A 16,169-nucleotide genomic window follows, 5' to 3' on the forward strand; every position below is an offset into this window, starting at 1 on the left:
GTCTATATATATGTGCCTGTGACACTGCTGTAAAGTTTCCATTGTACAGGTTATCTGAAATGCTTGGGGCTGGAAGTGTTCAGATTTTGGATAATGAGATACATTGGGGATAGGACCCAAGACTGAACGTGAAATCCATTAACCTTCCATATACAGCTTATACACTTACACTGAAGAAAGTTTTATATTTTAGTAATCTTGTGCATGAAACAATGTGTACATTGAACCTTCAGAAAGGTAAGCTATCACTACCTCAGCTGACCAGGTTCCCTCTATTTTTAAATAGCTGTGCAGGAGCATTGCCCTGAGCAGGACAATTTTTAAAAAAAACATGGCTTGAAAACTCCCCAACACTTTAATAAAACATTATGTAGAAGAAAATCACAAACAAGAGAAAATTTGCAGATGCTGGAAAATCAGAGCAATATATACAAAATGCTGGAGGAACTCAGCAGGCCAGGTAGCGTCTATGGAAAAGAGTACGGTGGACGTACAGGACTGGAGAAAAAAAACTGAGGCGTAGATTTAAAAAGTGGGGGGAGGAGAGAAACACAAGGTGATAGGTGAAACCTGAAGGGGGAAGGATGAAACAAAGAGCTGGGAAGTTGATTGGTAAAAGAAGCAGAAGGCCATGGAAGAAAGAAAAGTGGGGAGAAGCACGAGAGGGAGGCGACGGGCAGGCAAGGTGAGAGAGGGAAAAGGGGGGCATTACCAGAAGTTCAAGAAACTAATGTCCATGCCATCAGGTTGGAGGCTACCCAAAAGGAATATAAGGTGTTGTTCCTTCAACCTGAGTGTGGCCTCATCACGGCAGTGGAGGCCACGGAAGGACATATCGGAATGGGAATGGGAAGTGGAATTAAAATGGGTAGCCACTAGGAGATCCCGCTTATTCTGGCAGACGGAGTGTAGGTGCTCCGCAAAGTAGTCTCTCAATCTATGCTGGGTCTCACTAATATACAGGAGGCCACACTGGGAGCACTGGATACAGTATATGACCCCAAGGGGCTCACAAGTATGGTGTCACCTCACCTGGAAGGACTGTTTAGGGCCCTAAATGGTAGTGAGGGAGGTGGTGTTGGGGCAGGTGTAGCGTTTGTTCCGCTTGCAAGTGTAAACGCCAGGAGGGAGATCAGTGAGGAGGGACAAATGGACAAGGAAGACGTGTAGGGTGTGATCCTTACATAAATAAGTTTGGGGGGGGGGGGCTGGGAATAGAGGGAAAAATGTGCTTGGTGGTGGGATCCTGTTGGAGTTGGCGGCTCCCTTCCGCACATAGGTGATCCTACTTATCTCTGTTGTACTTTAGGCCTCTAGCAGAACACGCCACCTACTCCTTCATCCACCCCACCCCCAGCAAGCGTGCCACCTCCTCCGTCGCCCCGTATATTCACCGCGCACGTCACCTACCCCTCGACCACCCCCCACCCCCAACGACATGTGCCACCTCCGCCCTCGCCCCTCCCCACCCTCCCCCTCTGCTCGTCGCCTCTACCTTCCTCCCCCCAACACTACCGCTTGGCACCTCCACCCTCGCCCCCCCCACCGCTGCGCTTGTCACCTACCCCTCGACCGCCCCCCACTCTACTGCGCTCGTCACCTGCCCCTCGACCGCCCCCCACTCCACTGCGCTCGTCACCTGCCCCTCGACCGCCCCCCACTCCACTGCGCTCGTCACCTGCCCCTCGACCGCCCCCCACTCCACTGCGCTCGTCACCTGCCCCTCGACCGCCCCCCACTCCACTGCGCTCGTCACCTACCCCTCGACCACCCCCCACTCCACTGCGCTCGTCACCTACCCCTGGACCGTGCCCTCCATCCCCGGCTGCGCTTGTCACCTACCCCTCGACCGTGCCCTCCATCCCCGGCTGCGCTTGTCACCTACCCCTGGACCGTGCCCTCCATCCCCGGCTGCCAGCGTCGGCGATTCTCTTTCCACGTGCACCACGGAGCGGGGCCACTGGAACCGGAAATGTGTCATATGTCAACTGTCGATGCGCTCCATGGTAACGGCGCGAGCGTGCGGCGAAGGCAGAGGCAACAACAACAACAACATCGCGGGGATAAATAAGCAGCGATCCGGCAGCGGCAGACGCGCCCCTGCGGCTCGGCGTGGCAGCGATGCTGAGCTGCGGCCGCCGGTAGCCATGGCGAGCCGCGAATCTAGGCGGTTAGCTGGAGTGCCGGCTCTCAGTCAGCGGCCGCACGGGTTCGCCGGCCTCACGCTGCCTGGCTAGAGCGGCTGCCCGAGGGAGGTGGGCGGGCGGCTCTCATCCCCTCAGCTCCGGCTCCAAGCACATAGTCCCTGGCACCCCCCCCCCCCCTCATTTATCTCCTACTCCTGGTCGACTGGCTCCGGAAGATGGCGACCGGCGTGGGCTGGCAGCAGCAGCAGCAGCACTGCAGCGGTGGACCGGCACCTGGCAAGGTGGGCTCGGGCCCCGAGTACACCCAGGAGCTGCACATCAAGATGAGCAAGAAGATCGCGCAGCTGACTAAGGTGACTGCGGGCAGGGAGAGTTCGGGGTCTGGGGGACAGGATCAGAGTGTGGTGGTGTGGGAGGGGGGAACCTGTATTAAAAGTGGGGTGAGGAGCTGGAAGGGTTATTTAACGGGGGAGGGCCTGAAAAGAGAAACCTTGGAGGGAAAACTTGGGATAAACTCAGTGGATGGGACGGGGGACTGATGGAGAGGAGCTGGAGGGGATGTTTAAATGGGAGAGTGGAGTGTAGGACCCTGGGAAAGAGAAAAACTAGGGAAAATTTGAGACAAGCTCAGTGGAGGGGACAGGGGGATAAGACAGCTTGGGACCTGGGAGAACCTTGGAGACTAATCTGGTAAATCTGGTGCAAATCCCATGCAGTGACTATAACAGGTGTATAGAGGCAATGAGAGGATGTTTAAATGGGGGTGGAGTGGTGGAGCTGGGGAGAGAAAACCTGGGGCAAATGCCAAATTCAATTCAAGGGACTGCGGAGAATATTTGAATGGAGGGGATCAGCTGGTGGACTAAATAAAACCTGGAGGCTGGGTGGAGGTGGTAGTGGTATGTTTATGGGTGGGGTGCTTAAATCCTGGGACTGGAAGTAGTGGACACAGGTGAAAGGAAACCTAGAGGGGGGAATTCTGGAGGAGGCCTTTGGAAAATGGAGCTAAGTGCATATTTGGGGAAACTGGTCAGAACTTGCAAGTGAGGAAGGACAGACCTGACTTTGGTGGGGAGAGGAGAGGTTTTATGGTTTACAGGTTGAACTTGGTAGGAAATCTGTGAAGCAGCATGGGATCTTGCTCTTATCCAACACCACTGACATAATTCACTCACTCACTTGCGAAGCAGTCATGTCCTGTATTGTTAAATGATTTCTGGGGGTGATTTGACATCCAAATCTCAAGGTTTAGAAATGTATTTTTATGACTACTTTTTTCATTTTAGTGCTGTTTGAGGTAACATGATAAAAACAACTAAGTTGTATGGCTCTGTTGTAAAAGATGGAAAATAAACATGTGTTTATGCTATTGGTGAAATTAACTCGTTGCTGAAAAATGTGTAAGATATTTTGTGAATAACTATAGTAAATAATAAACTGGCCAGGTACTATGTTTACAGTGGAACAACTGAAAAGTAATCTTTGTGTAGTGGTTCATCTGTAGCAGTGGTTGGGAAAAGATTATCACTTTTTGAATTGAAATTAATTGATTTCTCATCTATTTGTACAATCACATGTTCGTATTGGCTTCCAGATTTGACTTCTATATTAAACCTATAAAAGTCATGTTAGGTAATTTAAAAGATGACATAAGTTCAACCTTATTGAAAGAAAATTTGAGTTCAGGCTTTAATTTAGGTTTGAAAAATATGACTTATATTGTTTTGAGAGCATTTATCAGCTAATATGTACAATGAATAGTTCTTGGGTATATTAGATATTCAGTGGTTTCTGGTTAACTTGGACACATCAGGACCAGTACATTTGGCCCAATTGAGTGGCTGCCCCAATTAGTCAAAATTTTGTAGAAATAGTTTAAAAAAAGAACAAAAGGATAAACTACCATTTAACTGAGTAACAAATTATATATTTAAATGAAATACAAAACAAATGAGAATACTACAGTATTGTAAAACTGTGTATTAGTTTGTAATGGTTTTTGATGGATGAATTCATGTAGTGTACATATGCTGTCATATTTTTTGATTGGCTGTTATTAAACAAAATCAGCACAGACATCTATTGCAGATGATGTACTGCCTTCATACAATGCTATCAATGATTTTATCCTCCAAGCCTTCACCTTTTAAATAGCGTCAGTTTTGTGTGTTTCTGTTTTGTCACCGATAATTGTCGAGAAATAAGCAGTAAGACAATTCAGAACCGTTTTGCTCACTGCATTGTAATATTAAAGATAATTGTCAATCCTTTTGAATTCTTTGTAGTTCAAAAGTTGTTGAGATGGGGAAATTGTTTCACTTTCACTCTCTGCCATTTCTGGCATCTCCAAGCCTTAATGCTTGAAACCACAGTGAGCAAAACAGTTCTGAATTGTTTTGCTGCTTGTTTCGTGCCGACTATCAGTATTAAAGATCATTGTTTTTTGAACAGAAACATACACAACTGATGCTATTTAAAAACTGATTGCTCATGGTGTAGTGTCTAATGGCCACATGAGTGCACACGATTGGCGCTAGTTGGAAACTGTTCAGCAACAACCTCCTGTCTCAATTATGTGGCATAGTGTCCCAAAAAAATGGTGAACCCTGGCTATTTTCTTGATTAGTTTTTTGTTTTTTAAGAGTTGCCCCAAATACGTGACTACCCTGAATAAACGATAGCCCAGTTAACCAGAATCCACTGTATTTTACAATTGCAGCAAAGTAAAAGTACATGTTACTTCTTTTTGGTACATGATAATTTTATTCCTTGCCCAAGTATCAGTGACATGTGAGTTCTGGAAGTTAGATGCTAAGTTAGAGGGCAGGACCTTCAGGTTTGTGATCTTAGGATTGCTACCTGTGCCAGGTACTAGTGAGTTTAACATGTAGCCAAGGAGTTGGTAGGAGGTAGGGTGTCAGATTTTTGGATCATTGAGCTCTCTTCCAGGGAGGGTGGGACCTGTGCAGAAGACATGGTTTGCACCTGAACTGGATGGAGAGTGACATCCTAATGGGAAGGTTTGCTAGTGCTGCAGGGGGGCGGGGGGTGTGTTAAACTAGAGTTGCAGTGGGATGGGTACCAGAGTGCCATAACAGATAGCGGAGAGTTTGTGGAGGTGATGTTAAGACCTCAGACAGTCAGGAACCAAAAGCTTGTGCATGGTGTGACTAATGCCCTGAGCTGAGTATATTTCAATTTTAATTGTATCGCATGAAATGCTGATTAGTTCAGGGCATAGATCAACACATAGAAGTGTAGCCTTTAGTGAGACTTGGTTGCAGGAGGGACAGAACTAGCAGCTGTTGGCGTTACTAGTCAGGGAAAATGTCACGGCAGACCTCAGTCAGGACAGACTGGAGAATTCGTCTAGTGAGACATTAGAAATAAGAAAGGTATGATTATGTTGATGGGGCTATATTACAGACCACCCAACAGTCCAAGGGATTTAGAGGAACAAATTTGTAGAGAGATTGCAAACTGTTGCAAGAAACATAAGGTTGTTACAGTAGGTGATTTTAATATTCCATATATTGACTGGAACTCCCATATTGAAAAGGACTAGATAGGATAGTCTTTGTCAAATACGTTCAGGAAAGTTTACTTAATCATTTTGTAGAAGTCCCAAAGAGAGATTGTGCGATACTTGTTCTGTGATTAGGGATTGAGAAGACAGGTGACAGAAGTTTGTAGAACACTTTGCATTAAGTGATCACAGTAGATTAGTTTCAAAATAACTATGGAAAAAGAGGTCTGGCCCATGAGTTGAGATTCCAAATTGAAAAAAGGATAATCTGGTAAGTGTGGATTTCGACAGGCTGTTTTCTGGCAAAGGTGTACTTAGTAAGTGGGAGGCTTTTAAAAGTGAAAATTTGAGAGTACGCAGTTTGTATGTGCCTGTCGGAATAAAAGCTAACAATAACGTGCTTATGGACCTTGGTTTTCAAGAGATATTGGGGCCCTGGTTACGGAAAAAAGGAAGTGGTTGCGGAGTGTAAGATTTGTAAGAGAACACTTAAGAAAGAAATCAGGAGGGCTAAGTGACATGACGTTGCCCTAACAGATTGGTGAAGGAGAATCCCAAGGGCTTCTACAAATATGTTAAGAGCAAAAAGACAAAATTGGTCCTCTAGAAGATCAGAATGGTAATCCATTCATGGAGCCAAAAGTGATGGGGGAGATCTTGAAAGCTTTTTTTTACATCTGTATTTACTCAGGCAACAGACACAAAGTCTATAGAAGCGAGGCAAAGCAGTATTGACTTCATGGACCCTTTACAGGTTACAGAGAAGTTGTTCATTGTCTTCAGGCAAATTAGAATGGATAAATCCCCAGGGCCTCACAAGGTGTCCCCTCAGACCCTGTGGGAGGCAAGTGCAGAAATAGCAAAGGCCCTATCAGAGATACTTAAATCATTCTTAGCAGCAGATGAGGTACCGGAGGATTGGAGGATAGCTAATGTTGTTCTGCTGTTTAAAAAAGGCTCTAAAATGAAAGCAGGAAATTATAGGGTGGTAAGCCTGACATCAGTATTGGGAAAGTTATTGGAAGGTATTCTAAGGGAATGAAAGTATAAGTATTTAAATAGACATGGATTGATTAGGGATAGTCTGCATGGCTTTGTGTGTGGTAGGTTATGTCTAACCAATCTTGGAGAGTTTCTCAAGTGAGTTAGCAGGAAAGTTGATGAAGGCAAGACAATGGATGTTGTCTACATGAAATTTAGCATGGAAGGTTGGTCAAGAAGGTTCAGTTACTTGTCATTCAAGATGAGGTAGTAAATTGGATTTGACATTGGCTTTGTGGGAGAAGCCAGAGAGTGATAGTAGATGGTTGTCTGTCTGATTGGAGCCCTGTGTCTGGTGCTATGCCGTAGGGATTGGTGCTGTTTGTCATCTATGTCAATGAACTGAACGATAATGTGGTTAACTGGATCAGCCAATTTGCACTTGACTCCAAGATTGGGGGTACAGTGGACAACAAGGAAAATATCAGAGCTTGCCCTGGGATCTGGGTCAGCTGGAAAAATGGACTGAAAAATGGCAGATCGAATTTAATGCAGAGAAGCACGAAGTGTTGCACTTCAGTAGGACCAACCAGGTTAAGTCTTACACAGTGACCAGTAGAGCACTGAGGAGTGCTTTAGAACAAAGGGATCTGGGAATACAGGTCCGTAATTCATTGAAAGTGGCATCACAGGTAGATAGGGTCATAAAGAAAGCTTTTTGGCACATTAGCCTTCATAATCAATGTATTGAGTGCAGGAGATGGGATGTATAAGAAGTTGGTGAGGACTAATTTGGAATGTTGCGTGCAGTTTTGGTCACCGACCTACAAGAAAATCAATAATACAGAGAAAATTTACAAGGATGTTGCTGGGTCTGGAGGACCTAAGTTGTAAGGAAATACTGAATAGGTTTGGACTTTATTCCTTAGAAAATTGAGGGGAGGTTTGATAGAGGTATGTAAAATTGAGGGGTATTGATAGGGTAAATGCAAGCATGCTTTCTTCATTGAGATTGGGTGAGACTTACAACTAGAGGTCATGGGGGTTAAGGGTGGAAGGTGAAATGCTTAATGGGAACATGAGGGGAAACTTCTTACTCCGAGGATCGTGAGAGTGTGGAATGAGCAGCCAGCACAACTGGTGTATGTGAGCTCAATTTAATTTTTTAAGAGCAGCTTGGGTAGGTTCTAAGGGTAGGGAGAGCTATGCTCCTGGTGCAGCTTGATGGGAATAGGCAGTTTAAAGGTTTGGCATGGACCAGAGGGGCTGAAGGACCTGGTTCTGTGCTGTACTCTTTGATGACTGCACTGGATTGAGGTACAAAATATTTTTGCAGCATCCTCTGAGAAGTAAACTTATTAAGGAAACTGAAAATCATCAAAATAGGATGCACTTAGATTTTAATAGGTCTTCCAGAATGCTTTAAACTTGTTTTTTAACATTTTTTTCCAACCAAAGTCAAGACTGTTTTACAGTCTTTAATGTGCCAACATAATTCACAGATTATGCCAGTCCACAGAAACTACAGAGGGTGTCTTCTAAAAAATATACTTTGATTCTGACATCACATCCCAAATCTATGAATAAAAAGGGCAGCAGGCATTTGTGAACAGTACCCCATGAAGTTCCCTTGCTGGTTGCGTAGTATAATAACTTTAAAATGTATTGCTACTTTTAAATCAACAGAATGGCTTTGTGAAGGGCAGATCGTGTCTAACAAGCCTGATAGAGTTCTTTGAGTAGGTGACCAGGCATCTAGATGAGTGTAGTGCAGTGGATGTGATCTACATAGATTTTAGTAAGGCATTTGATAAGTTTCCACACGGTAGGCTTACTCAGAATGTCAGAAGGCATGGGATCCAGGGAAGTTTGGCCAGGTGGATTCAGAATTGGCTTGCCTGCAGAAAGCAGAGGGTCGTAGTGGAGGGAGTACATTCGGATTGGAGGGTTGTGACTAGTGGTGTCCCACAAGGGTCGGTTCTGGGACCTCTCTATTTTTCATGATTTTTATTAACAACCTGGATGTGGGGGTAGAAGGTGGGTTGGCAAGTTTGCAGACAACACAAAGGTTGGTGGTGTTGTAGATAGTGTAGAGGATTGTCAAAGATTGCAGAGAGACATTGATAGGATGTAGAAGTGGGCTGAGAAGTGGCAGATGGAGTTCAACCCAAAGAAGTGTAAGGTAGTACACTTTGGAAGGACAAACTCCAAGGCAGAATACAAAGTAAATGGCAGGATACTTGGTAGTGTGGAGGAGCAGAGGGATCTGGGGGTACATGTCCACAGATCCCTGAAAGTTGCCTCACAGGTAGATAGGGTAGTTAAGAAAGCTTATGGGGTGTTAGCTTTCATAAGTCGAGGGATAGAGTTTAAGAGTCGCTAGGTAATGATGCAACTCTATAAAACTTTGGTTAGGCCACACTTGGAGTACTGTGTCCAGTTCTGGTCACCTCACTATAGGAAGGATGTGGAAGCATTGGAAAGGGTACAGAGGAGATTTACCAGGATGCTGCCTGGTTTAGAGAGTATGGATTATGATCAGAGATTAAGGGAGCTAGGGCTTTACTGTTTGGAGAGAAGGAGGATGAAAGGAGACATGATAGAGGTATACAAGATATTAAGAGGAATTGATAGTGGACAGCCAGCACCTCTTCCCCAGGCCACCACTGCTCAATACAAGAGGACATGGCTTTAAGGTAAAGGGTGGGAAATTCAAGGGGGATGTTAGAGGAAGGTTTTTTACTCAGAGTGGTTGGTACGTGGAATGCACTGCCTGAGTCAGTGGTGGAGGCAGATACGCTAGTGAAATTTAAGAGACTACTAGATGGGTATATGGAGGAATTTAAGGTGGGGGTTATATGGGAGGTAGGGTTTAAGGTTCGGCACAACATTATGGGCTGAAGGGCCTGTACTGTGCTGTACTGTTCTATGTTCTATGTAGAATAGTTGATGAGTCTTTCACTGATCTTTTCCAAGATGGCACCAGCAAACAATGTGACAAATAGCAATGTCCTGCGGGCAGTTCACAAAACAACTTCTTTCAAATATGATTCTACAACTAAGCTGAGTGTGATTGGAACCTGTGATTTGCATTTTGATGGTGTTTTGGAGGCCAATTGAGCAATTTGGTGCTTTGCTATTTCTGAGGGAATTCAGTGAGGTTAGGAGCAGACTGTATGGCCTGAATGCCTAGAGATGAGGTGCAAGTCCATGATTGACTCCATTGCTTCTCCAATTGAGGAGTCTAGCAAAATTGAAGTCGATGAGAATGCAGGATGGACAGGTGTTTGGCGCTGTTTGCCTGTGTTTGACCACTCTACCTTCCCCTCTCGCTGGCTGCTGTCAGAGGAAAGTACAGGAGCCTTGGGATCCATGTTGCAAGGATTGATCGAGAAGACTGGGGACTTTGTGCTTCATGTTGCATATGTTTCTGTATTCTGGTTTCCTTTTTTTTCGCTGTTTTTGAGTGGTTTGTTTGGGGCAATCAATGCCCACTGGGGCACTTTGGCAAAGAATAGCTCTGAGGACTGCAGTTAGCTAGCGTTGCTAAACTGAGCTAACCTGAATACTACTGGGCTCCAATTTGATGTTTGATATTCTATATATTGTTCGCTCACTTTTTGCTATTTGCATAATTTGTTCTTTTTTCATGGCTTGAGTGTTTGATGTTTTCTTGAACAGGTTCCATGATGTTTCTTTGTTTCGTAGCTGCCTGTGGGAGGACGAATCTCAGAAGTGTATTCTGTATACATTGAATCTTTGAGAAGGACTGTAACAGCTCAGGAAAGAAGCTTGCCACCATATTTTCAAGGGTTAGGGATTGGCATTTAATGCTGGCCTTTTTTTAAAAAAAGATTTAAAAATATTAGTTTTATGTAGTATCATTTCCTGTTGAGTTTTCCAAAATCTGATGGTGTTATGATATTGTTGTTTTAAAAACTATAAATAAGAGTTAAATTTTCATTTATTTCAATTGCATATCATGTAAGATTCATTCGTTGTCATTTTACTAGGATGCAATGAGATTCCTTGCTTGCATGAAACTTGCAGGGGAACACCAATATATAATAACAATAAATATAGGTTGATATTTCTTGTATGAAAATCCAAAATCCTGCGCAATACAAACAGTTCTGAGAACCGACCTCACATATGTAATGAACAGAAGTTAATGAAAAATAGAAATACACTGCATAAAGTGAAAAATAAAGATTTTAATTGTGTACTGAAAGAGTAGATTAGTCAGCATCGGTGTGAACATACGCTGCTTAATGGTATACTGATCATGAAACAAGCAAAGATCTATCATGACAAACTGAAAATTTAAGGTAACTGAATATTCAGCAGGCTGGTTGCAGAAATTTAAGAGAAGGCATGGCATTAATTTTTTAAAGTGTCCGCTGACCACGAAGCAGCAGAGGAATTCATTGATGAGTTTGCCAGTAGCACCGTTGATGAAAGCTTAACACCAGAACAAGTCTACAATGCTTTAATACCTTACATAAAATCTAAAAAAAATACAGATAGGGTCTTGAAACCTTTTAATCAAAAACAGCATTGTAGGTGGAGACTGAAAGCCTGTCATTGTTTGTTGTTCAGTAGCTGATACAGGTGCTGCTGTACTGCTTTTGTTACCCTGCAATTACCATTGTATATTAATGGTATGTAACAATTTTAACTGTTAAGTACATATGTATGATGAACAAGTGTAAGACAAAGACTGCTTATGGTCTTGGCCCAAAACGTTGATTAGAATGTCTTGTGTTTATGATTTGCTGTTCCACTGTGAAGTCTCTTCAAGGGATGCCTACCCTGAAGAGGTTTAAATCAACTCTTTGACAGGAGTTTAGTGAGACCCTCTCTCACTGTTCCCCCTTTGTGATCTCTGCTGCCCTCTGACTTGTTGACCATGTATTCACCTAGCTTCCATGGTCCACTTTCTTCTGCGATCAGGTTCCTTCTCCAGCCCTTTACTTTCACACCCACCCGGCTTCACCTATCACCTTCTAACTAGTCCTATTTCTTCCCCCTCCATTTTTTATTCTGGTGTCTTTCCCATCCTGAAGAAGGGTCTCAGCCTGAACCGTCGACTGTTTATTGATTTCCATAGATGCTCCCTGACTTATGAGTTCCTCCAGCATTTTGTGTGTGTTGCACGAGTAGAGTTATGCTGCTTGTCTCCTGGAATGTACACTACCATTTAACAATATCTCAACTCCTATACATCATCAAATACCATTTCAGGGTTGGAACGTAAGCACTGATAAGCACAACATACTGCTTCTATGTTAGAGTGAGCTAACCTCATAAAACAATCACTTATCCCACAGTGTGAAGTATGTAAAGCTCAGCCTTTGATAAAGCACTCTTTCCCTGTTTGTCCTTCTGGAAAAAGGAGTTGGCGCCATCTGCAACTTTTGAGCTGAGCATTTCACGCCCACTCTGTCTCACTCAGAACAGAAATATCAAGGAGTCAGAGTTCCTTAGCTATAAGAACAGAGCGACCATAGTGGTTAGGTCCTATTGTTCAAATACCCAGATTTAATGAAGAGAGTGGAAGTTGCTTATGTATGACTTTTACTGTAGACAGCTGTTGTTCACATTAATCAGCATATAAATAAATGTGTATGTCGTTATCTGTCAGTCCATGCACACTCTCTACCTCTCTATCATCCTTTTATTCCCCCTCATCTGTAATCCTGCTCCTTCACCATCCCTGAATCTCTTCTTCAGTAACCTCCTCTCACTTTCTCACAGACCTGTTCCCTGAATCCTTCTTTCTTACATCCTGCCTCCTTTCTTCTCTACGTTGGACACCCTTTCCTCAGTTGTTTGTCTGGCCTTTGGCTTTCCACCCTCTGTATATTTTGCAGTCCACTAACAAGCCATGTATTCACTTGTCATGCAGTCCTGACAAATATTTATCCTGAATCAAAATGGATCCAACTGCCTGATAATATAGTTGGTTAACCTTTAAAATTATAATACAAAATAACCTATTATGGTATATAATCTTCAAATATAAGCCTGATTTTTATTTGCACCTTACTGAAGATACTGGAATACCCCTGAGATAAACTGGATAAATTCTGAAATATTATTAGCAGAAATTAATGTTTAATTGTGACTTGAGATCTGCAGTCTTCCTTCAGGCGATATGTCATAAGAATTAGTGTTGCAAGTTAATAAGATTTGTACTGTAGATTGATGTGGTTTGTCAGTCTATCCAGAGGGAACTATTTCGATGAAGTAATAATTGACCTGTTTTGATACTGTTTGATTTTTAAGTATTAGGCATTTTCTTCAGTTAAAGCTATAGCCTTGGGTGTGACAGAGGAACAGAGAAGAGTGGAAGGAGTGTTGTCTTTTTTTTATATAAGGGAGGACATAACAGCAGAGGTTAGAGAGGAGATCCCTGAGAAATTATCTAATGAGGCCATTTGGGTACTGATTTCGGTTGCAGGGAAGTTACTGGAAGGAATTGAAGGAGAAAATCTACCATCACTTGGATAGGCAAGGCCCAATCAAGAATGGTTTTGTGTATGAGAGGCATGTCTAATGAGTTTTCTGGAGTTTTTCAAAGAGTATCTTGAAGAAGGCAAGGCAGTAAGATGTTGTCTATATGGACTTTGTTAAGACCTTTGATAATGTCCCAAATGGCCAGGCTTATCTTGAAGGTTAGTTCTCAAGGGATTCAGGGAGAGCTAACAAGGTAGATTCAGATTGGCTAGACAATCTGAAGCAGAGAGTGATGGTTAAAGGCTGATTCTCCAACTGGATAGATCCCATCTGTAACCAAAGACTTGAGAATTTCCACAGATGTATAGTGGAGAACTTTCTGAGTGGCCTCCAATAGGCAAGATTGAAAGAGGCTACAGAGGGTTATTGACGCAGCTACCTCCAGTGCACAACCCTCCCCACCACTGAGGACATCTTCAACAGGATGCACATGAAGAAGGTGGCATCCATCATTATGGACCCTCACCATCTGGGAGATAAGATCTTCTGCCATCAGGAAGGAATTACTGGAACCTCGGGTCCCACACCACCAGGTTTAGGAACAATTATTCCCCCATTAACCATCAGGCTCTTCAACCAGAGTGGATAACTTCACTTACCCCAACACGGAACTGATTCCACAACCTTTGGATTCTCTCTAAAGGACTCTACAACTCATGTTCTCAATATTTATTTATAATTATTATTTTGTTTTTTAAATTATTTTTTGTTTTTGCACATTAGTTGTTTTTCCATCTTGGTTGCGTGCAGTTTTTCATTGATTATATTGCATTTCTTTATACTTACTGTGAATTCCTGCAAGAACATTCTTTTTTGAATAGCAGCACTATATATAATAAAATCACAGGGGTTTTTTTGCTGTTAAATTTGAAACATAATGAAGTTGAAGCACATGAACAATAATTGTTAAATATATCGTAATGCAGTCTACGGAAAGAATTAATTGCATTACTTTTATAAAAAAAATATCTATTGGAAGCAAGAGATAATGTTCTTTCTAAATTTAAAGACTGATTAGCGTTACTTCCTTAGAGACTGCATTTGATCCTGACCTGTGTGCTATCTGAATGAAGTTTGTACATTCTTCCTGTGACTGGATGACTTTCTCCTTGTTGCTCTGTTTTATTTCCACATGTCAAAAGCATTCTGGTTGGTAGATAATTTATTTCTGTAATTTCCTTCTAGTATAGGTTGGTGGCAGCAGACTGAGTGGGCTAAGCACCGTGCTTCCATAAGGAAAAATATAAACATTTTACGGTATAATGAAAATTGTATAATTATCCTGCCAGTTATGGAAATTAAAATGATGCTGTATGTGTAATTTCCTATTGAGAGATCATTTATTACTCTGAGATTAAATTCATGCTAGCTGAGAGATTTTTGTAAAATGGTTTAGCATGCACTAGACAGGCTAAAGGGCCTGTTTCTTTGTTGTATATTAAAGTATTAAAGAGTATTAAAGAGACTGTATTAAAGAGCATGAATATTAAGTCTTTTTGATTCATACATTTCCACTTTCCCTTTCTGTGCTCCTTTGATCATCATTTTGAGAAAGTAGATCTGTGGGTACTCAATAAACATAAAATTGTTTCAGAGTTTTAAAAATATTTCAATTTGCGACTAAATAAATTCTGAATATTACATCTTAAAATGCTGACTGTTGCTATATAGTCTTAACCCTTTGAAAACCCTTGACACCAGGGTTGATGACAATATTCATCATTGGTAACACAAGTGAATCTGCAGATGCTGGAAATAAATAAAAACAAAATGGTGGCAGAACTCAGCAGGCCAGACAGCATCTATGGGAGGAGATAGTTGCTGTCTGGCCTGTTGAGTTCTGCCAGCATTTTGTGTTTTTATTCATCATTGGTATCTGTTTCTTGAATTTGTTATGCTTGCACTTCGTGCAATGATGCAATTAATTATCTTAGTTTGGAGTAATATTTACCTGCAATTTCAAACTTTGTCGTAAATCTGTTCAGTGATTTCAGAAAATTGTACGTGGCATTTTACCAACTCCTTAGACCTAGTCTGTAGTTGATTGGAGGGTGTTAGTTAAGAGTTTCCCTATAACTGCTCCGCTACCGTGTTTGAGAAGGTGAACAGTTTTAAGTTCCTCAGCAAACACGTCTCTGAGGATCTGACGTGGTGTGTACATTCTGGCTGTGTGGTGAAAAATGCACAACAGTGACTCTTTCACCTCAGACGGTTGAAGAAGTTTGGTATGGGCCCCAAAATCCTAAGAACTTTTTACAGGGGCACAATTGAGAGCATCCTGACTGGCTGCATCACTGCATGGTATGGGAACTGTACTTCCCTCTATCACAGGACTCTGCAGAGAGTGGTGCGGACAGCTCAACACATCTGTAGATGTGAACTTCCCACTACTCAGGACATTTACAAAGACCTGAATATGTGTGTAAAAGGGCCTGAAGGATCATTGGAGACCTGAGTCACACCAACCACAAACTGTTCCAGTTGCTACCATCCAGGAAACGGTACCGCAGCATAAAAACCCAGGACCAACAGGCTCAGGACAGCTTCTTCCACCAGGCCATTAAACTGATTAATTCATGCTGATACAATTGTATTTCTATGTAATATTGACTGTCCTATTGTACATAATATTTATTACAAATTACTATACATTGCACATTTAGATGGAGATGTAACGTAAAGATTTTTACTCCTAATGTACAAACGTATATGAAGGATGTAAGTAATAAAGTCAGTTCAATTCAATTCAGACAAATGACAATGTCTTCTTTGAATGCATCTGGCCAACTGCTTGTCTGTACTTATTGCTGCCTTTCGATGCAATACATTTCCTGTTCGTTCTCTTTCTAATTCGGTGTTGTTTATTTTCTTCTGTTATTTCTGGCCAAGTATCCAGTGTAGTCTCCTGTTCATGATTTTTTTTGTCTGCTTCTGTATATCAAATTGCTAATATGGCACTCCATAGAGATACTTGCATTCCCCTGCACCTGTACTTC

At 42.5% G+C, this 16,169-nt stretch overlaps 1 protein-coding gene across 8 annotated transcripts in view; it reads left to right on the forward strand.

The window, feature by feature from the left end:
* Positions 1–1,990: 1,990 nt before the first annotated feature.
* Positions 1,991–16,169, forward strand: part of fam184ab (family with sequence similarity 184 member Ab) — a 187,527-nt gene continuing 173,348 nt past the window's right edge. For 5 of the 8 annotated variants that reach the window (XM_073057386.1, XM_073057391.1, XM_073057387.1 and 2 more), the window contains exon 1: positions 1,991–2,500. In XM_073057386.1, the coding sequence (XP_072913487.1) occupies positions 2,363–2,500 (138 nt within the window). In that variant the 5' untranslated portion in view covers positions 1,991–2,362. The remainder of the gene's footprint in view (positions 2,501–16,169) is intronic. The other 3 variants (XM_073057392.1, XM_073057389.1, XM_073057393.1) reach the window with 1 other exon arrangement.

Source organism: Hemitrygon akajei, chromosome 9 (genome assembly GCF_048418815.1).
Source record: "Hemitrygon akajei chromosome 9, sHemAka1.3, whole genome shotgun sequence".
Lineage (NCBI taxonomy): Eukaryota > Metazoa > Chordata > Chondrichthyes > Myliobatiformes > Dasyatidae > Hemitrygon > Hemitrygon akajei.